At 34.6% G+C, this 23,820-nt stretch overlaps 1 protein-coding gene across 1 annotated transcript; it reads left to right on the top strand.

Annotated features, from left to right (window-relative positions):
* Positions 1-7,628: 7,628 nt before the first annotated feature.
* LOC139782525 (fatty acid synthase-like) lies at positions 7,629-23,768 on the top strand. The gene is given in 22 exon segments (XM_071721552.1): positions 7,629-8,371; positions 8,457-8,612; positions 8,755-9,482; positions 9,883-10,133; positions 10,400-10,631; positions 11,068-11,486; positions 12,664-12,957; positions 13,227-13,434; positions 13,537-13,697; positions 14,039-14,356; positions 14,665-15,170; positions 15,406-15,710; positions 16,908-17,309; positions 17,803-18,827; positions 19,017-19,261; positions 19,467-20,163; positions 20,432-21,263; positions 21,617-22,095; positions 22,230-22,484; positions 22,581-22,823; positions 22,918-23,032; positions 23,035-23,768. Coding segments are annotated over 20 exon segments (7,191 nt in total). The 5' UTR covers positions 7,629-8,371; positions 8,457-8,612; positions 8,755-9,307; the 3' UTR covers positions 23,064-23,768.
* Positions 23,769-23,820: the final 52 nt, after the last annotated feature.

Genomic DNA, 23,820 nt, shown 5'->3' with positions numbered 1-23,820 from the left:
TGCATACATTATACAACAGCCTCTGTCTTACATTCATAAACCTAAGAGTTTGCAGCATCAATTCTATCTTAGTATATTGCGAACATTGTAAAATGACTCTTATGGAACGGTTTTGTGCCACTTGCAGTCGATTCAGTTGCGTTTTATCCATGCCCACTAACATCGTTGCACAATATTCAAAATGAGAAACTGTGATTGACTTATACGCAATACATCCAGTGTACGCCGATATATCGTTCCCTATTCTATTCAGAAAACTTATTTTTCCCCTATTTTTTTTTAACATATAATCACAGTGAGAGAGAGAGAGAGAGAGAGAGAGAGAGAGAGAGAGAGAGAGAGAGAGAGAGAGAGAGAGAGAGAGTAGCAAATTAAAGTTAATATTACCATTATTATCAACAAAATTATATAAGTTTGATGACTAAGCATGAATAGCCCAAAACGGGCGAAGTTCTTTTCATTAATTATGTCAATGTAGCCATCTGACGTCATAATCCCATTTGGATAAAATTTCCTATTCTCATACGAAACATTCCCAGACCATAATATTTCCTCCAACATGCTTTACAGTTTTCTGAATATGACGATTTTGAAGCTCTTTTCCGTATTTTCTGCAGACTGTAATCCGTTTTATTTGTCTAAATAATTTGCTAACTGTCCATAGAATCTTTTTCTACAAGTTTAACGACATATTCGCATATTTCAAGATAAATTGCAAACGTATTTCCTTATTGCATAGCGATAATTAAAGGTCGTTTATATACGAGCCGATTAAATTTGCTTCACTGATAAGTCTACGACCTATGACATACAGTGCCGTTAAAAATATCCGAGATAGAACAGCAAGTCACGATAAATTCAAAATAGACAGCAAAATAAAATTTTTTAGGTAACTTTGTCATCATTTTGATTTCATTGAGACTTTTTGTTCTACCTATTTTAAAGGCAAATAAATTCCATTACGTGATCTACAACTAAATACTGTAAAAAAACAAAACAACAATATATAGAAAATAGGGGTCATAAATGACTCATTTTTGGGGTTTTTACTAGAGCTCCTTATTTCACGTGTACACGGATACACGCATTACACGTGTAATTAGCATTTACGTGTATAAACACGTGTATTGTGTACCCTTGTGTATTACACGGATACCCGGGTTACACGTGTTTTAAAAACACGAATAAATAAATTAGTAAATAAATCAATAAATCAATAAATAAATATTAAAATTAATGAATAAATAAGTAAGAAAGTTCAAATTTTACACTAATTTTACATGCCATAACATTTACTAGATATTTAACAAAGAAAATAAGATTATTCTAAATTAGTAAAGTTAATTACCATTGAATCAAGAAAAATTTAAAATTTTAAAATTTGTATTTTATAATAACAATATAGATTTAAAATTAAAAAAATAAAAATTTTCTAAATTGCAAATAGATATAAATTTCCGTTTATTAGCCATTCAATAGGGGAGACCGGGGCTCGTTGGCACAAGGGGCAAGTTGGCAATGTGTTCCGTTTATGTATTTATAGCGAAAGAAACAATGAAAAAGTTATCACAAAATATCACTTTTATGACATAGGTACTTTCCCAAAGTTTTATTTAAATTAAACAAGTATTACAATAAAAAAAGAGAAAACTCTGATTCAAGAGGTGACAAGTAAATTTTCAAAATATCGTATTAATGTTCTTCAGCTTGAGAAGTAAATCAAAGTGACGTATTATTAGTTAAAAGAAAAATTTCTGTTACTATATGACATGTTATTTTGAGGAACAACAGTAATTTATTGTAATAAAATGACAGAAATCAAACGTATGTAGAGATGGGGTATGTTGGCTCATATCAAGGCACGCTTAGCTTGACTTGTTGTTGCCCATTGGTGGAATAATAAGAGCGTATCTTCAAAAGTAACAAAATTTTTTATTGAAAAATATATTTTTAACCCTCCACCCCTGTATACATTTTTTTTAGACTTTCCTAGTTCACACGTGATCTGTCACGTCTGACGTTATTTTTCCTACTTTAAAGTAGGGGAGACCGGGGCTAAACCGCCAACGGGGTTGAACCGCCAAATCAAATATCTCGGAACCTGTATATTGTGCGAACTCGCTATTAACATTGTAAACGCTGCTTATGGTACCCATGTGACCAACGGAGTTTCGACAGGTTACCTGCCGTGTTATGATTTTTACGGAGGCAAACGTGTTTTCGTGGTGAAAAGTGAAATTTTCTGCGCGTGGAAATTTTGTAATACCTGCAATAATATTTGCTCTCCAAATCTCGAGGTACGTGATTATAAATGCATGCTGAATATAAAGAGTAATGCATGCTGAACACGAATCCAGTGTAGATATCTAATATTTCATGGGCGATCAAACCTGAAACTGATTTATCCCGGGGGGGGGGGGGGGTGGCGGTTCAACCCCGGCATTTTTTAGATTTCAATTTTTCCACCGTTGTCGTTTTTGCTCTATACCGGTTAAACAAAGCAACATAGATAAAAATTTCCTATATAAATTTTGTAGCTAAAGGTTCACTCTTTACAGTGGTATACAACATTTAACTAAAATTATTTATTTTGTTGTTAAAAATCGGCACCGAAAAAAAACTGGCGGTTTAGCCCCGGTCTCCCCTATGTATTTTTAAAAATCTGAAAAAATTCACAAAACATCTGTCTACATTGTATAGTTTATAGTCATTTTGAGAAACATTGTTTACTTAATATTTTATTTGTAATGAACTTTGAATAAGAATAAAGGAAAGAGATGGATTTCTTTAAAAAGTAATTTTTTTGTGCAGTATAAAAAAATTCTCTTAAGGTTTACTTCAGAGGCAAGTGTTTAAGAAAAAAATAGTGCAGATTGATATCTTCAAAAAAGTTGAATTATTTAGGAGGATCAAAATAGTACTTTTTTAGGTAGGAAAAATCATTGATAAATAAAAAATTAAAGATAAAATTATATAATATAGCATATATGACATTTTTAAATAATTTATTACAAATTTATGTAATATAATATGGTAACGTATACGGTAACGTACGGTATTAGTAATAATAAATTGACTAATAAGAAAACAACTAAAATACAATAATAAATATGCATTATTTAAATATAAATTAAATATTTCCATGAATACCCTACAAATGCCGGCCTATAATGACCCGGTCGAACCACCGCGGCAGGTAAACTCATTGTTTGCTTTATCAGTGCACAAATCACAAAGTGCTTTGTCTCCTTCTCGATGAGCATATTTCCATACCCAACTTTTCTTCATATTAATAAAAAAATAGTGATTAACTGTCGTAAAAGTAATTTACTAGCTACACCAACTAAGGCGAAGAAATGTTTTCTGACGTACTGAAAACTGTCGAGCAAATCACATTGCGATGGATAAAACGGAGATTACCGCTAACGAGAAAGGAATAATGAAATAAACAAACAGAGCGTTCAAAAACATCATCCGAGTGCCTTCAGCAGCCCAGACTGACATTTTGCTAAGACATAGGATTAATTGGTCGCGCGTATTTTATAAATATAAATATGTTAAAGTACGTTCGAGTGCGTGACACACGAACGCAAACGTACACGCGGGTAATTTAAAATACACGGGTACGTGCGTACCCGCGGTGACCCGTGTCAGGTGTAACGTGTAGAACGACTACACGTGTCACGCTACCCGTGTAATTTAAAACACGTTTCTGATCGGGAGCTCTAGTTCAGACGAATAAAATCTATTCTATCATCGTATTCAGCGACCCAAAGAACACAAGATTACATATATAACTTACGTTACACTTTTTAGACAGAAATCGGTATATTTTACCTACCGTACTTCTCTATGACATTTGAAAGTTTAACGATCTTGCAAAGTTATATTTATCTATTACCACTGACTCATGACCGCTATGATCTTTTACTGTTAATACTGTTCTTTTGTCTGTTTGAGAGAAACGCTCTTGACAAAGTGACTTACATATATCATTCTCATATTCGTGCAAACTTATACGAAAGGATAGACGTGCCTGTAATGGTGAGTTAGAAAAATTAAATATACTGCAATAATATACACTTTCGCAACATACATCTCGAAGTACCTATATATAATCTAAAGTTTGCACACACACATACAAGGATAGATAGATAGATAGATAGATAGATAGATAGATGGGGAAGAGAAGAAAGAAAGAGAACATATTATACGTAGTAATATTTAAATACATGCCTTGCGTTTGCTTCATTAATATCTCATTATCAATATTAACATATACACTAACAAAGTAGTTCCTACAATTATTACAAAAAATAAGTGATAAATTGTTCGTACTATTATCATAATATGCACTGCGCGTAACTTAATTATATTTTCCGTATTAAAACAGTTTAATAATTCAAATAAGAAATTACGTGTTTAACAAATCACATAAAGAGAATGCCTCAAAAATAAATTTAAAAAAATGGCGTACATAATTCGTATATAGTTTAACTAAAAATTTGGTTATGGCATTAATAACTCATTTCATTCAAATGTATCATACTTATCACATAGGCTGCGTTCGTCTTGACGCTTTTAGCGTTGAGAGCATCGTTCTATCCTCATTTGATATTCGATGTGCAACGAAGATAGAATGACAGAATGCTTACAGCGCTGAAAGCGTCAAAACGAACCCAGCCATAATATAACAGTTATCATTTCTTTGTATCTTATTATTCTAAATAATATCATTAATATATGATCTAGATTTTATTTAAATATTTCATTAAAGGACGATCTTTTAACTTAACAAAATATCAATTCTTGTATGTGTTATCTACGAATATTTTATTGTATTGCGTTCAAATTTAAAGTAAACATCATGGGGGAAACAACAAACAGCGATGCTTGTGGATTGAAGATTTTCCTTTACAAATAAGATACTTGAGGCATATTACACTTTCGGAAGTCGCAACAAGTATGTATATTATAATGTTAATTTAATTAAGACATATAATATTTGATGTCTCAGTCACTATTACTACGTTTACGCGAATGTTACTTCTGTAGTAACTTACGATAATTCCTTTGCGTAAACGGGATTTTCCTTCGCGTAAACGGGATTTTGTAGTAACTTACGATAATTTACTCCGCGTAAACGAGTGAATTATCGTAAGTTACTACAGAAGTAACGCTCACGTAAACGTAGTATATGTAATAATTATAGCTCTACAAAATGAAATAAAATTCATGCATGTTTAAAAAGTTGACGATTGACGTAGCTGCCTGCCCTTGTTTAACCGAAGAAACATTCAATCTTGCCGGAGTAGGTACCCGGGAAAAAAAACCCTTATAATGTCTTATATGTTCATATAAGAAGCGGTCTTATATGCTCATATATATGAATTTTGGCCGCATAAGCTCTTATATGGTCATATATGATTATATAAGATTATATAAGGACATATAAAAAATATCTCTTATAGTGTGTTATATGCTCATATAAGAAGCTATCTTATCATATATGAATTTTGGCCTGATAAGAGTTTATATGGTCATATATGATTATATAAGATTATATATAAGGACATATATATTTAAACAAGTTTTAGAAAATTGTTATATATTTTCTAATGTTATTTTTTAAGCGTGCCACTTTATTATAAGAGTGGACTTCACAATATAACTGATATAAAAATTGTGTCACTCCGAGACAGCGTCGCGCAAGAATAGCGCGAGACAGTGTCGTGTCCTTTTGATGCCGTTCTTATAACACTGTTTGTCAAATATTAAATACGAGAAACAGATCACATCGAATGCCATCTCTATCGGATACTTTGAGATGCAATATTCTGATCATATATGTATATAAGTAATATGAATTATACGAAATCTCTGCAACATATACATCGGTAACATGTAAAAAATTTGTGAAAGAATTGGAGCTGTTTTCGAGATTTTATATCTGTATCAACCCAAGGAGCGCAAATATATTTTATAAAACCTGTCATTTATAAATCAAATGCTCAATTTGCATTAATTACGCATTTGAATGAGCGCATTTTGAACACGCAATTAATATAGTTTGGAAGACAATGTAATTGTACGCGCATTAAAAGTACGTTATACATGCATTGGCGCTCCTTGGGAAGTTTATTTAGGCAACTGATTTATGAATTTTTAATGGTATTTTTTTACATATGATTTCAAATTATGTTTTTTTTCTTTCACAGATATTTTATCTTACAAAAAGAAATTATTTTATCCTGTTCCTGTTATAAAGATTTTTCCAAGAAGTTTCCTGTGGCTGTTTTTCCGTTCTTTTTTATTTAAAGGTAAATAAAAAGACATTTACAGCAGACTTTCTTTAACAGCAGATATTTCACATTTGTGAATTGTCTGCTGTAAAGATATACTATAAAGAAGATATTTTAAAAATCTATTTTTGACAGATTTGACTATGTGGATAATTAATTCTTCATTAATTAATGCAAAGACAGCACATAAAACTAAAAGATGACGAAAAGACGTCTTTTTATAGTCGTATTGCTTTCTCTGTTAAACATAAATTAGAATTTTTAAATGGAGCAGAGGTTTTAGAAGAATATAATCATATATATTTTCATATATAATCATATAATGTTGTTCAAGATTATATTTCCATTTTTTATATGATTATATATAAACTAATATAAATAAATAAGAGATATTTTTTTCACATATATATAATCAGATGCTTATATATGACCATATAATATTATATATAAATATTTAAGATTATATTTCCATCAAGACATTTACAGTAGACTTTCTTTAACAGCAGATATTTCATATTTATGAATTGCCTGCTGTAAAGATGTACTATACCCACTCAGCATGTAATATTTTATAAACATTTCTGCAAATTTCCTTTTGAAATATTACACATTTCATCAATATTTCAGAAATATTTCATGATCGTTTCTACATCATTTCGGCAATGTTTCAATGTCTGCAATTATTTCAAATGCAACTTTGCTGAAAGATTTATTTTATATTAAATATATTATTAAATATTTTATATTTTATATTAAAAATCCCATATGACAAAATTTGGAATATCAGAAAATTCTTAATAAAAAAGAAAAATTGCAATAAAAGGCAATAATTATATAATAATAAATTTAATTTTTTATAAGTTCTAAAGTCTGTCAGCAACTTTTCGGAAATATTACAAATGCAATGTTGTATGGGAAACATTCAAAAATATAACGCGATATTGTAGAACTTCACTGCCTGCAATTCAATTTTTCATTACCTACACAATCTTTCAGAAATTTTTCAGAAATATTTTAAATGCAATGTTGCATTTGTAATATTTCCGAAAAGTTGCTGACAGACTTTAGAACTTATAAAAAGTTAAATTTATTATTCGACTTCAAAAAATGATGTTTTAGGATAATAAAAAAGTGTGCAGGTAGAAAATTGCACATTGCTTCCTCATAGCTTTTAAGTGTGCAAGTAGAAACTTGCACATTGCTTCCTCATATAGATCTATAGTTTCCTAGCTTTGAGGTCCACGCGCTAGCTTTGAGGCCCGCGCGAAGCGCGGGCCGAAACGCTAGTATTCTTATAAAATTCAAATGCAGGTGGATAAATGTTAACTTTAGCTGTTAAATATATTTATAATATTTAATATTTATTTATAAATTTAAATCTATTAAATAAAATTGGAAGATATACTGCGATCTCTTAAGTGTAAGTTTGTTGAAAAGAGTTTGACTTATATACTGCTCGTAAGCAACTGCTCGGAGTATTTCCTATAACGGTATAAATCTATTTTCTACGGTAGAAAAGAGTAAAGAGACACATTGTATCTTCTTCAGTTCATATAATTGTGTCCACTATTCTATGCAATTTGAATTGTCTCAATACAAAATAAATATTTGAGATATGTTCAATTGGCAAATCGAGCAGCTAAATTAAACAGTACGAAAAGCTGTAATTCTAAATGTGGCATTCTATTTTGCTACATAAAAATATTTAAAACATAATATTTTTTTCAATATAATTGAAGCTAATAAAACGCATTTCTTGTGAAAGGTTTCGCCGATGCTGGCGACCAGATGAGAGAATTGTTTGAAGACGAATATTTCCAGCAAAATATAGCGGAGATAATGTCAGCCATAACTCCGCTCTACAAGAATCTTTTTACTTACGTGCGATTAAAACTGATTGAAAGATACGGTGACAGAATACGGGAGGATGGACCTTTACCGGCGTATGTTTTAGGGGACATGTGGGCTCAAAATTGGGAAAATCTCTATGAATTAGTGCAACCATTTCCCGCAAGCAGAAAACTCGATGTAACTTTGGATAAGATGATTCAGGGTATAACTCCAATGAGGTATATTCCTGATTGTACAATATAGTTATGTGTAAATTTATAAAATAGAAATAATTTTTTAAAAAGATCTTTTTGTTAATGTAAGAAGGATGTTCCAAATAGCGGAAGAATTCTTCACTTCGCTTGGAATGAAACCGATGCCACCGGAATTCTGAAAATTCTCCATATTTGAAAAACCCATTGATAGAGAAATTAAGTGCACTCCTAGTGCATGGAATTTTTGTAATAAAATTTATTACAGGTGACTTTATTTATTATTGTTACATGGCAAAAAAAAAATGATTTTTAATCTTTATTTAATTTTCCACAATATATTCTCTTCTATATTATATCTAATGGCAAAGTTCTCCCCCAAATTGTGTTTTTTAATAATATAATTGCAGAATAAAACAGTGTACCAGAGTTACAATGGAAGATCTACTGTCTACACAATATGAAATGGCGCATTTGCATATATATTCAAGTGACAACGTTGGGCTATTCGACAACGTCGTAACAATTCGACCATGGGTTTTCGTCGTTTCTACATTGATTTAACCTTTGATACTTTTACATTAAGCATCTCATTTTTATTCAACTAGACACCACATTGCAGACGCGCACTTTCGGCCGCTGAGTCTCGAGCGGCAGTGGGGGAATAGGAGGCGTCGCCTCGGAATCGGCCCGAAATGTACAAATAAATCCGTTTCCGCTGTCTCGTCTTTCAGTTGCGAGTCGTTACCGAAACAGTTAATGAACTCGTTAAGTTCTCTATAATAAAATACGTTATAAATACAAATAGTTTCTATACAGTGAAAATTAATAACAAAATTAATTATAAATATCTGAAATAATTGAAAAATCTCACAATTGATGAGATAATATTTCGACAACTAACTTCAGCAACATTGTTTTTTTTCTTCGTATTGACGGAATTAGAAGGTAATCCTGAGAACGATGTCTGCGGCGAAATCAACCAAGAAGAATTGCAAAGCACCTGAACCTGGCGAAGAAATCGTTATCTCTGGTATTGCCGGTAGATTTCCGGAATCCAAAAATGTGGAAGAGTTCAAAAACAATTTATTAAATAAGGTAGACATGATCACGGATGATGATCGCCGGTGGAAATTAGGTGATTAATAGATCAGAATAAATAAAAAAGTTTTAATTGCCATAAATATAAATAAACATATTGTTATTAGCATTAATATATACCAAATGTTAAATCTCTTACGCAGATAAGTATGTTTTACATACTTTTCCTATAAAATAATATCAAATAATATATGTATGTATAAATTTACATATAATTTTATGTTAATTGTCCTATCTAAAACATATGTAAAACGTAGAGATACATATAAATCTTAGATTAATCTATATATATATAATACATATAATAATTATATATATATATATATATATATATATATATATATTACAGTTAAATGTGTCTATTTTTATTCTACTTACGTAATTAAAACTCTTAGGATGGACATGATGATTTATTATGTTTTTATTAATGCCAACAGAACATCCAGATATTCCTCAGCGTACAGGAAAGATTAACGATATTGGCAAATTCGACGCCCTGTTCTTCGGGGTCCACTTCAAACAGGCTCACACGATGGATCCGATGTGCAGAATGTTACTGGAGCATGCTTACGAAGCCGTCGTTGATGCGGGAATTAATCCAAAGCAATTGCGTGGGTCGCGAACCGGCGTTTTTGTGGGCGCGTGTTTCTCAGAAGCTGAAAAGACCTGGTTTTACGAAAAATTACAGGTACGTTAGTATCATGTCAGTATTAATGCGCGTCAGTATATTACGTAACAATAGATAGACGAGTTAAAAAGAATAGGGATTCACTTTGTCAATCTAAATTTGGATGCAAAAGGAATTTCAAAGGTCAGAAATTTCACATTTCTGCAAAATTTATAATTACTCGCCTGCTTATTGCTAAAAATAGGATAGAAAAATGTAGGAGGCGAAGATGTTAGCAATTAAAGTAAAAAATTATTTTCTATTCTTAATTTTCTTGTGATGATTAGGTAAATGGCTTAGGACTTATCGGGTGCAGCAGAGCTATGCTGGCAAATAGAATTTGCGACTGGTTAGGAGTGACCGGACCATCTTACACTCTGGATTCCGCCTGTAGCTCGAGCTTGGTCGCGTTGGAGCACGCTTATCGGTGCTTGCAAGACGGCCAATGCGACTCCGCTATCGTGGGCGGATCGAATCTGTGCCTTCATCCCTACGTATCATTGCAATTTTCTCGTCTCGGTACGATTCCTTGATTACGTTGCAACGTAAAAAAAAGAGAACTCACGTTTCCTTGTAAATATTGATTGTAAGCAGAATCCTAAATAAAAAGAAAATTATACTATTATTAATTAGGTAATTACGTGCAAACGGTTTTGCATTAAAAATGCAATACGACTCTTTTTATTAGTTCTAATGTAAATAATGTAAGTAATATGTAAAGTATCAATAGTAAGAAGCATACATTACTGATATTTATAATATAAATCATACATATATAGGATGTGATCCCATAAAAAATTAATAATATAACAATTATAATAATAAGTCAAAAAGATAAAGTAAAATTTTTTTAATAAAAAGTTTTGTTCTCAAGATAATCAATGAATACCGTACAAAGAATTGAGAATATAATAGGTGATTATTTTCGTGTATTTTATGGTAATGATGATTGCAGGGGTTTTGTCGCCTGATGGTCGCAGCAAAGCGTTCGATGCCGACGCGGATGGCTTTGTTCGCAGTGAGGCGATTTCCGTCATATATCTGCAGAAGGCGAAGAACGCGAAACGGATCTACGCCACGGTGGTCTACGGCAAAACAAACTGCGACGGTTACAAGGAGCAGAGCATCACGTTCCCGTCGAGCCTGATGCAGGGCAACTTGCTGAAAGAGTGCTACGAGGATTGCGGCTTATCGCCGAACAATCTGTCCTATCTAGAATGTCACGGTACCGGCACTAAAGTCGGCGATCCCGAGGAGTTCAACGCGATTGAGAAAGTCATCTGCAAAGAGAGAACTGCGCCTTTGTTGATCGGCTCTGTTAAGTCGAATATGGGTCATTCCGAGCCCGCTAGCGGTCTGTGTCAAGTTATCAAGGTAACTCTTTTTTTTATTTTAGAAATATCGCGTTTACAATGTTTAACAATGTTAACAATCCTTTTGCAAATCTCTAGAAACGAGAAGGGTAAAGTTAATTAAATATTTTTCGATTTTTCGACAAAGGAATACTATATACATATATTGATTTACATTTTTAGACGATAAACTATTTTAGTTGTGGATAATTCTTTTAGAGTTAGCAAAAAAAGTAGCTATATAAATCCCAATTTTAATTTAGCGATTAGCTTTCTGTTCTATTTCTTAAGTAATGTAGATAATTCTTTTGAATCCAAATTCACAGATTTGGATAAATTCAAGTTTTTGGAATTAGCACAGGGGTTTTGTTCGACCAAACTGGCAATTTTATTATTAAAAAGACGCTACGTTAAAAGGACCGAATTTTGCGGTTGAAACGTAGCGTCTTTTTAATAATAAAATTGCAAGTTTGGTCGAACAAAACCCCTGTGCTAATTGTTAATTATTTGCTGGCGACTCAACTTCTCAGTTTTGTTTTCAAGTTTTTGGATATTAAGATTCGAATTATTCGAACTTTTCAGATATTAATACTTCGATAATAAGATAAGTTGACGAATTAATTATTCAGGTACTCGAATTCTAGCAAATTGGCATTATATTTATAATTCCCACTAAAATCCTTTAATTCTTCCGGATTAAAACTAGCTAAAATTGTTACAAACAACCGTCCAACGTCTATATCACGTTGTTGCGTACCAGTTCTTGTTCAAGTAGTTAAGCTAGTAAGGCAGGAACTACAAATGTATATACTGTAATAGCTTTGTTCTCGTACGATTACTGAAGTCAAGCAACGTTGGGCACGGTTAGTACTTGGATATGACGTTGGCATCTAATTTTTTTTTACATTCCTTTCATTACAGCAAGAAATCTCTATATACTCTTATGAATTTAACTTTGTCAAAATCCTCTTAAAATGAAAAAAATTTTATTACTTATTTAAAATTTTCTAGAATCTTAATATCTAGTTGGATTTATCCGAATAGTAACAAATATAAATTGTATTTAGCCCTAATTTTTTAAATCTTAATTAAAATTGTTGCCAATATTGCAAGTATTCGAATATTTGACTGAAAGAAATAAACAGGAAATAGCGCTTAGGTTTATGGTATATTAATTCATTAAGCAACATTTACCATAGGTAATAATAGCAATGGAAACCGGAATAATTCCACCTAATTTACATTACAACCGACCACGAGAAGGTTTGAAAGCTCTCGAAGATGGCAGGATCAAGGTCATCACCGAGCAGACACCATGGGATGGTGGTTACGTGGGTATTAATTCCTTCGGTTTTGGAGGTGCCAATGCCCACATCGTATTGAAATCTTATTCGAAAAAGAAGATCAACAATGGAGCACCATCTGATGATTTACCGAGACTCGTAACAGTATCTGGACGTACGGAGGACTCTATTAAAGTATTCTTAAACGATGTAAGTAAAAACTGATGAAGAATCAAGACGTTGAGAGAAAGATCATATAAAAATTAATTAATATAAAACATAGAAAATGAATGAAATATATCAGTCATAGATTAATAATGGAAAATTGAAAAATTTATATCTTTAAATATATACTTACACGAAGTTCGACAGATTTCTTTAAAGAAAAATCGACATAGAGCGAAATGTTCACCGAGACATTCCCTATCGATTGGATTTGTTATAGATTCATGGAAAAATTTATTTTTATCTTTTCGTAGATCGAGAGACATCCGGTAGATATTGAATATATCCGCCTGCTGCACGACATTCACTCTGAGGATATCCAAGGGCATCTGTATCGAGGCTACACAATAGTCGGCTCGAAAAAAACAGAGCATATCCCAAAGGAAACAGAAAATTATTTGGGAGCTACGAGACCAATTTGGTTCGTATTTTCCGGTATGGGATCGCAGTGGCCTGGCATGGGTGCGTATCGTGTTAAATCCTTTTTGATTTCTAAAAATGAAAATGATATATTTTATCCTGATACCTTTTTGTTTATTTGACTTGTTGAATTGTTCTAAATAGGTACCGATCTGTTGAGATTCCCCGTCTTTGCCGAAGCTGTTAGAAAATGCGACGCCGTCTTACGACCGCGCGGTGTAGATATCATTGATATACTGACAAATAAAGACAAATCTACTTTTGACAATATTTTGCATTCGTTTGTGGGTATCGCGGCAGTACAGGTGAGCAGTATATTATCATGCGACACACATTCCCGATATCATTGGCATAATAAAAATAAAATTTTTTAAAAATTAAAAATGTCAGAACTTAAAATAATTAACAAAAGTTAAATTAATTTAATAATAAATTATACAATAAAATATATTAATATTCTTATATCAAAAATTATATATATTTAATTTTTTTTAAATTAAGACTAGAATGACTAGATATTACTTTAGTTAGCATTATTTTAATTAAGAATTTATAATGAAGATTTTAAGCGTGTAATATCATTAATTAAATTTGAGAGGTTTCTTATTATTTTTCATCGTATTCTTATATAATATGAATTTTATAGATTGGTCTGGTCGATCTCCTCACATTGGTAGGCATCGTGCCGGATAATATTATTGGTCACTCCGTCGGAGAGCTCGGTTGCGCTTACGCAGACGGATGCTTCACCGCCGAACAAATGATCTTATCAGCGTACTCGAGAGGTTTAGCGTCCATCGAAACTAAAGTAATTTTCGGTTCGATGGCGGCTGTTGGTCTTGGCTACGAGGACATCAAAGATATGTGCCCACCCGATATCGAAGTGGCTTGTCATAATGCTGCTGACAGTAGCACCATTAGTGGGCCCGCTGAATCAATAAAAGAATTTGTCGCCCAATTGCAGGTTCTATTATTGTCTAACTTACTGCTTTAAAAAAAATTCTAATCTGTATTGATAAAAAATATAGATGTATGCAAATTTATTTTTATTATTTTAAACGGATTTAAATGTGATATTTTAACAATGCAAAACGCGACGCTAAAACAATTTCCAACGCGTTAATTAAAATCTAACAATATACGCGACATTTGTGTACGTATATGACATTTTCCTTGTGGTTTTATTTACGTTTTCGAATTATAAATATTTCCCAGCAGTATTTTCAATACTTTCCATATTTGTTCCAACTAAGTTTACGTACATTTAACCAGGCTAAGCAAATCTTCGCGAAGGAAGTGCCATGCAGCAACATACCCTATCACAGTCGTTACATCGCGCCCGCCGGGCCAAAACTTCTGGCTTATCTGAACGAGGTGATTCCTCAACCGAAGCCACGCAGCCGAAAATGGGTGAGCTCGTCTGTACCGCGCAATAAATGGTCCACCGCGTCTGCCAAGTTGTCGTCCGCCGAATACCACACCAACAATCTTCTGAGTCCTGTACTATTCGAGGAAACGGCGCGCATGATCCCGAAGGATGTCGTGACCATCGAAATCGCACCCCACGGTCGTCTGCAAGCTATCCTGAGACGATCTCTCGGCCCGGGAGTCACGAATATCGCGCTCACCCAGCGCGGTCACAGAGACAACGTCGAGGTTTTCCTGCAAGCAATCGGCAAACTCTACAATACAGGATTACAACCGGATATTGCGAGTCTCTATCCGCCCATCGAGTATCCAGTTAGCTGCGGTACGCCAATGATCTCACCTTCTGTTAGGTAGGTTTGCAGAAATCATCTAAATTATTCAAAATGTTTGGTTATCTGAAATAAAACAAGAATTCTTTTCATCTAATGTATTAAAATGTAACTGTCCTTCGTCATTACTCTTACGAAGTTCCAGTTAACAAGAAAAATTAAGGAAAATTGCACGAAAATTATTTTGAGAATCCTATTAAGTTTTATTGAGAGATTAACATAATAAACTGAAATAAATGATTTAATTTCCTTCAAGATGGGAACACACTGACGACTGGTACGTAACGTCGTATAAGACGCAAAAGAAGATCACTTCCGGTGAGAGAGTCGTTTCTTTGTCGGTAGCTGACGAGATTTATGAATATATGACCGGTCATGTTATCGATGGGAAGAATTTAATACCCGCTATAGGATACCTTGCTATGGTTTGGGAAAGTATTGGTATGTTGCATGGGCAAAGGCACACAGAGCTATCGGTCATCTTCGAAGATGTCAACTTCATCCGTGCTACCCATCTACCGAAAGAAGGCGAAATTAACTTAACAGTGATGGTTCAAAAAGGTATTCTCAATGTTTCTATTCATACAAAACAACAGAGTACTATCGTGATTAACAATCATTGCCATTTTATTGACATGCCTTAACTTACATATCAATTGCATTTAACAATTTATAGTTCCAATGCAAAGTCATGGCAACAATCGCATTTATTTATATCTTATATGGGATGCATAATATTTTTCACAACACCTCCACGGAAAGTCCGACTTTCCATGCCTGTAGAGAGGGGCGAAAGTGGCCAATTTCACGCCAGGGAGGAAAGTTGTTACTTTCCTCCCTGTTTAGCGGGTGGAAAGTGAGCACTTTCCTCCCTAGGGCGGAAAGTAACGACTTTCCTCCCTGTTTAGCGGGCGGAAAGTAAAGTAACGGGCAAATCTTAAAACATATATAGGAAGCTTTCCAGCAAGTGACAAGTCGACACAAGTGTCGTTTTGTCTTTGTTACTCATTCCTAAAAAAAAAAGATAAAACGACGTTTGTGTCGACTTGTGTCATTTGCTGGAAAGCTGCCATAAATGGAAGGGGAATTGAGCATCGTGCGAGAGAGAAACGTACATTGTGCGAGAGAGAAAGGTAGTGGATCTCAATCGCCCGGAATCCGCATGCGCATATAGCGTCGCGTAAAAATTATATTTCTTACATTTTTTTGGAAATTTTATTGTCATTTTAATATTGTGTTATGTGGGGGGCTTTGCCCCCCGCACCCCCTCACCAGGGGTTTCGCCCCTGGACCCCACCGGACGCTTTACTCCTGGACCCCATCAGGGCTTCGCCCAAGGACCCCGCATCACTCTCTTTTTCTCTTTCTATTTAACTACACGCGCGTACAAACTGTACGAATGGAATATCAAATGCATACACTCTAAAGGCATTCAAAAGTCGAACATTTCCGTAAAGAGGTGTTGTGAAAAATATCGTGTGCACCTCGCCTTTCGGCTCGGGCGGCAATCACACGAGTCTGAAAAAGCTTTCGACCCGAGGTGCACAATATACTATTTAATCTTAAAAGATTTAATCTTTTTGGTTGCTGCTCGAAATGTTCATGTAATCGAAAAATCCAAATTTCAAGATTGAATTTTAAATTGTTCGAACTGTGCAAGCCTGAAGTTTGTATATTCAAACATTTGTATATTCAAACATCTGTTCTCATTATTTATATTATATTTTAATTAATTGATCGCGATAATTATTTCTGCAGGTACTGGAAGATTCGAGATAACGGAAAATAGTACTGCAGTTGTGACTGGATTGATTCGAGTCATGAAGAACCCTGCGCAAGAAAAGATACCTGTTGCGCTTTTGCCAGAAGATGACGACGAGGAAGAAGTTATGAACACTAAGGATATTTATAAAGAGCTAAGATTGCGGGGATATCAATATTCAGGCATTTTCCGTTCCTTAAAAAGCGCATCTATATCAGGGAAGAAGGGACACATTGCTTGGGTGGGTAATTGGGTAACGTTCCTCGACAACATGCTACAGATGATGATTCTTGGAACAAAAATGAAAAAGTTATACGTACCTACGAGAATACAGAAGATCGTGATTGACACCAAACTTCACCAGCAGGAAGTCCAAAATCTAGATTCAGAAGACAAACGTAAGTTTATACATTTCGTTTTTCAACTTGGTAAATATTTCGCGAGGTTTGTTCTTGCATAAGAAGATTAACTACATTTCTTAATTCAAATCATAGCGTGAAATAGCAGTAAATTTTTAATCGTTGTCATTATAATTTATATGACTTTTGTTCATTTTTCCGTATAGATCAAAATAATTTTTTGCACCTCTTAAAAAAATTTAAATTAGAAATATTTTGTAAAATATTTTTCAATAACGTGCTGAACTTTTAATTTCCCACACTTTTTATACATATATATTTAAAAAAGTCATATACTATAAGCAATATCAATTCGCAATCTTAATGAGAAACATTATGTATAATATTATATAATCGATAATTATTTAATTGTTTAAATAAGTAAAAATTATAAATTGTTTTCTCTATTACTCTTATCATAATTCTTACATTAATAAATCTGATATGACCATTATAATTACACATATATAAATACTGCAATTTTTCGTTGCAGAATTCCTCGTACACGTGTACGAAGAATGGGAAACCATATTATCAGGGGGAGTCGAAATCCGTGGTGTCAAGGCTACGGCTATACCTCGCCGACTGCCAGCTAGCGACCCAATCCTCGAAGAATATAAATTCGTGGCTCATCGCGATAAAGCGCAAACATCCCTGAAGGAAGCGATCAGATTGTCCACGCAGATCGTACTCGAATATCATCAAGCTATTCATGTGAAGACCATCGAGTTGATCGACGACTCCGACAATGTGACAGCGGATAAATTAGTATCACCGATGATTATTGAGATTTTGAGTGACTTGCCTTTAATTCAGCCGAAGGTATATCTGTCAGCACCATCTAATCATTTTGATGAATCATTACTCTCGAATGTGATCTCCATGGACGTTAATAATGTGTCTAAAGAAGAGAATATTATGCTTGCCATCGGTATCGGGCTACTATCAAGAGATAAGAAAACACAATTGGAGCAGATCCTACTGAAACTGAAAAACGGCGGTTTTGTATTGACACGAGAAAGATCGTTCAAAGCCGAAAATCTTTCGACATCTTCGAAGCACGGCTTACAATTAGACGTGATTCTAGAGAAGAATATTGGCGAAGAGACTATTATACTTTTAAAGAAGAAGAAACAGCTGATCAGAAAAACGGAAATCATTCACGTTAACAACGATGAGTTCACTTGGCTCGAGAAATTGAATTCGTTAATGAATGCGGAAAATGAGACCGCCGACATGAGGATAATACTCGTCAGCGAGGGAGACTTGGAAAGCGGTTTGCTAGGCTTCGTGAATTGCTTGAGAAAGGAACCAGGCGGAGAAATAATCAGAAGCATATTGATACAAGATACCAAAGCTCCTAAATTTTCCCTACAAAATTCATTATACTTGGAACAGCTTCAGCTGGATTTGCCGATCAACGTATTGAGAACGGGAAAGATATGGGGTTCCTACAGACATCAACCGCTACCGAGTCTACAGCCAAAGCTTGTCCGTCATGCGTATGTCGAACAAATGGTATGTAGTAATACGTAAGAAAACATATCGTATTCTGAAACATCGTGCATAGATGTATGTACACACATATATTTATACATTATTGTTACTTTTACATACGCAGTTATATAATATTATATATTATAGTATTGTATTATATATAATATAATTACTCCACTTTTGTATAATATATATCTTTGAAATATATAGATACCTGGTGACTTAAGCTCGCTTCGTTGGGTCCAGGGCTCTATACAGCCTGATATTAATCAAAAGGATCTGGTCTATGTAGTGTACTCGCCTCTCAACTTTAGAGATATCATGATGAGCACAGGAAAACTCGCTATGAATAATAACACATTGCGTACGCACCGATTCGACGAAAGCACAGTTGGCTTGGAGTATGCTGGTATCGATACCGCTGGTCGTCGCGTGATGGGACTTTTCTTCCAAAAGTAATAATTTTATTAAAAATATATTTGTATACTTTACATTTGTAAAATCATACATTGAAGTATCGTTTTTATTATACTTTCATCATTTAGAAAAAGGACATACTACACAATGAAAGTATTAAGTTCCGGCATATTTTCAAAAGTTTATTAACAAGAGCTTGAAATTTTCGATTTTTGTACGATCAATAAATTTATACTTTTTCAGATGTATAACGAATGTCGTCAAAGCCGATAGAAGCTTGTGCTGGTACGTGCCTGACAATTGGTCATTGGAAGACGCGGCCACCGTGCCATGCGTATACGTAACATGCTATATCGCGCTGTATCAGCGTGGCAAGATGAAGAAGGGCGACAAAGTGCTCATTCATTCTGGCACTGGTGGCATCGGTCAGGCGGCGATACATCTTGCCCTCAATGAAGGCTGCAACGTGTTCACCACTGTAGGAACGCCTGAAAAACGCAAGTTCATTCGCGAGATGTTTCCGTCGATCCCAGATGATCATATTGGCAATTCGCGCGACACCAGCTTCGAGCAAATAATACTTCAGCAGACGAATGGCGACGGGGTAGACATCGTATTAAACTCGTTGGCCGAGGAGAAGCTCCAGGCATCGGTTCGCTGTCTGGCGCAGGGCGGTCGTTTCCTGGAGATCGGCAAGTTTGATCTCGCTGCAAATAATCCCTTGGGAATGATGATCTTCTTGAACGAAGTCAGTTTCCACGGAATTCTACTCGACAATCTGCTTCTTTCTGCATCAGACGAAGAAAAGACAAAGCTGCATGGTATACTAAACGAGGGCCTGAAAAATGGAGCTATCAAACCGCTCGTTAGAAAAGTCTTTAAAAAGGATGAATTGGAAACGGCCTTCAGATATATGGCAGCTGGAAAACATATAGGCAAGGTAAAAAGAAATGCAGTTAACGGCAATCTATTGTAATATTATATTCAAATCTGTTAGGAATTGCTAAAGTATTGCTAACATTTTGTTTACTGGGAATAGTAACTATACACGACCAACTGCTGTCAGCTGTTCTATTGCAATGTTATAGTCACCTAACGATGCTCCCAAGCTTTGAAAAGAGCATTAAATTTATTACTAGAGTAAATCAAATTCTGCGAGAAACTAAAAGAAAATTAACAATTAAGACTATGTTACATATCTTTTATAGGTGCTTCTGAAAATTTGCGATGAGAAGAAGGTCCTTGAAAACAAACCTATTGTCGCTGATCCTCGATACTACTGCGATAGTAATAAAACTTACCTCATCCTGGGTGGACTAGGTGGTTTCGGATTGGAACTGGCCGACTGGCTAGTACGCCGAGGCGCTAAAAATTTGGTGTTGACATCAAGAACGGGAATAAAGAACGGTTATCAACGCTTGAAGGTCGAGCTATGGAAATCTTACGGCGTGAACGTGCTTATCATCACGGGGGCAGACGCTTCAAGTCGCATCGAGTGCGAGTTTATACTGAATTCCGCACAGAAACAGGCCCCGGTGGACGCAATCTTCAATCTCGCCGTGGTGCTGAAGGACGCCATTTGCGCGAATCAAACGCCGGAGTTATTCGAGGAGAGTTTCAGGGCGAAAGCTTGGGCTACGAAGATGCTGAACGAGCTATCCAGAAGTTTGTGCCCGCAACTTCGGCAGTTCGTAGTTTTCTCCTCGGTTTCTTGCGGCAGAGGGAACGCTGGACAGACGAATTACGGCATGGCTAACTCCGTGATGGAGAGAATTTGCGAGCGCAGAGCGGCAAACGGTCTACCGGGGCTGGCTATTCAATGGGGCGCGATAGGTGAAGTTGGCCTCGTCGCCGAGTGGCAGGACCATAAAGAGCTCGCCATTGGCGGTACTTTACAGCAAAAGGTATCGTCCTGCCTTGAGAAGTTGGAGAACTTCTTGTTGCAGGATCGCCCGGTGGTGTCTAGCATGGTGGTAGTTGAAAAGCGTGTAGGTGCTTATGGAGCCTCCAATATTATGGAGGTCGTGGCGAATATAATGGGTAAGATTGTTGTCATTTTAGGATAGTCTTTTCTAAAACAAAATCAAAAGAGAGGAATCTATAAATTATATGCATTAACGCAAGGGATAAAAATATTAATTCCATGTTTTCAAATTACAAACCGTTTAAGTATATTTCTAGTAGAATCAATATTTTTCTGGAATAAAAATCAAATATGTTATAATTTATATTATTTATTTCTACTATTCCCACTAGATAGATGTAGATTTTAATAATTAATGCAGAAAATTTTTTCAAATAAAATTGCTGATATATTATGTCGTATTGTTCAAGAATATACATCACCACCGATAATACACCAAGTTTAATTACATATCTCGATACTTTTGCAGGTCTGAAAGATTTGAAGACTGTGGCTCAGAATACGTCGTTGGCCAAACTCGGCATGGACTCGATGATGGCCGTGGAGATTAAGCAAGCACTGGAACGTGAGTACGATGTCTTCCTCACCGCGGAGGACATCCGCAATCTGAACTTTGCCAAACTGGCGGAGATGCGCGATAAGGGGTTGGAACGAGTGAAAGCACAGACTCAACAGACCGATGAACAGAAAGCCGAGGTATCTGGCATTCAACTGTTGATATTTTTGGGTAACGAAGCGTTGTCTGCCGAGACCCATATGGATTTACAAACTAGGATGAATCCGCTCAAGATCAAAGTGTTCCTCTTGCCGGGTATACAGGGTTGCGGACAGATATTTAATCCACTGGCGTCGAAGATCGAACCTATCGCAACAGCCCTGCAATATGGATTAACACAAACTGGGCGTAACTATACGTCTATACGGGAATACGCCGACATGCTTTTATCAGTACGTATACACAGAAGAGCATGAATAATAAATAAAATTATATATTTATTCGATATTTCCTTTAACGAATGCTTTTGTTGAATCGAAAAGTGCTCGTCCATGCGGGATGACATACGTTTTATTGAAATTTCCAGTATATCTTACCAAAGGCGAAAGAGCAAAGAGGTTTTGCTATAGTCGCATATTCGTTCGGCTCGTTAATTGCCCTCGAATTAGTGAAACGATTGGAAAAACGAGGTTTGAGTGGTCGATTGGTGCTAATTGACGGTGCTCCTGACATGCTGAAAATGTCTCTAGAGCAATGTCTTCCATCCGCTACAGAGGAAGAACTTCAAAATAATATCTTGCTTACTATCATGGATACCATGCAATCAACTTTAAGCGAAAAGGTAGATTTTACTGGCTGCTAAAATACTTCTCGATCGTATTCGAGCATATTCTTGTTGTCAATATCCCGTTTATTACTAATTTCTTTTTTTTAATAGCTACTTTTGGATCTCGAGAAATGTAAGACCTGGGAAGAGAAGTTAGATCTTTTCCTTTCGTACCTTCCTGATAAAACTTTGATCGAAACTAGAAAGACTTTGTGCAAAACTATTTATACGCACATTCTCGCTCTTCGAAATTACGACTCGTCATCCTTGGAACGAATACGATCGCCTATAACACTCTTGAAACCCACAACACAACTTGTCGACATGAATGAAGAAGATTATGGCTTACACAAGGTATTACGCTTCCTCCGTGTACTTTTCACAAACGTGTTCGATGTTTAATTTCTCGTAATCGATACCTAATAACACAGCATAAAAAACTTTTCAGATCACGCGAGACAAGGTGGACGTGCATTACATTGAAGGCAACCATGTCACGATATTGGACAGCGATAAGGTCATAGCGGCGATTAATGGAGAACCATTGCAGGATCCTAAAGCATTTAGCTTTTAGCGGAAGACCGGCCGTTCTAATTTTAATTTTCCCGGGAAAAAAAGATTATATATAATTATATATAAATATATATGATTATATATGAATTTTGTCTCTATATGATCATATATAATTATATATGATTATATATAATTATATATGAACATATATAATTATATTATATAATCATATAGGGTTATATATACTTCCATATGAATCTTATATGGATCCATATATGAGTGCATATATGATCTATTGTTCATATCTAGTTATATTTGGAATTATATATGTCCATATATAATCATATATGGACCCATATATAATTTTATATATAGAGACAAAATTCATATATAATCATATATAATCATATATATTTATATATATTTATATATAATTATATATAATCTTTTTTTCCCGGGTTGGTTTAACTTACCTAGCTGTCATCTTTTCCTAGTTCTAAAGAATTAGAAAAAGATTCGAATATTTTTATGTTTGAATTTAAACCAACGTGAAAAATTTCAAAATGAGAAAGAAATCTTATATGTGCAGTTATGTTTATTGTGCAAAAATTATTTTACTATGTATGCAGTTAAAATTATAAATTATAATAAAATATGATAATTTGTAGATAACAGTTGATAAAAGTAGATAAAAGTTGACTAATTATCACTAGTTCTTTCGCAAAATATAAAACGTATGTGTAATATTTTTTAATAAAAATCCTGTATTTTTCATGATAATATCAATTAACCAAAGTTTTACAATACATTATCCTACATGTTTTCCTGTTATCAACAA

The sequence above is a fragment of the Temnothorax nylanderi genome, unplaced genomic scaffold, assembly GCF_030848795.1.
Source record: "Temnothorax nylanderi isolate EJ_2023f unplaced genomic scaffold, tnyl_v1.0 TNYL_tig0421_pilon, whole genome shotgun sequence".
NCBI classification, from domain to species: Eukaryota; Metazoa; Arthropoda; class Insecta; order Hymenoptera; family Formicidae; genus Temnothorax; species Temnothorax nylanderi.
The sequence above is the reverse complement of the archived record's forward strand: the minus strand, read 5'-3'. Positions and strand labels throughout refer to the sequence as shown.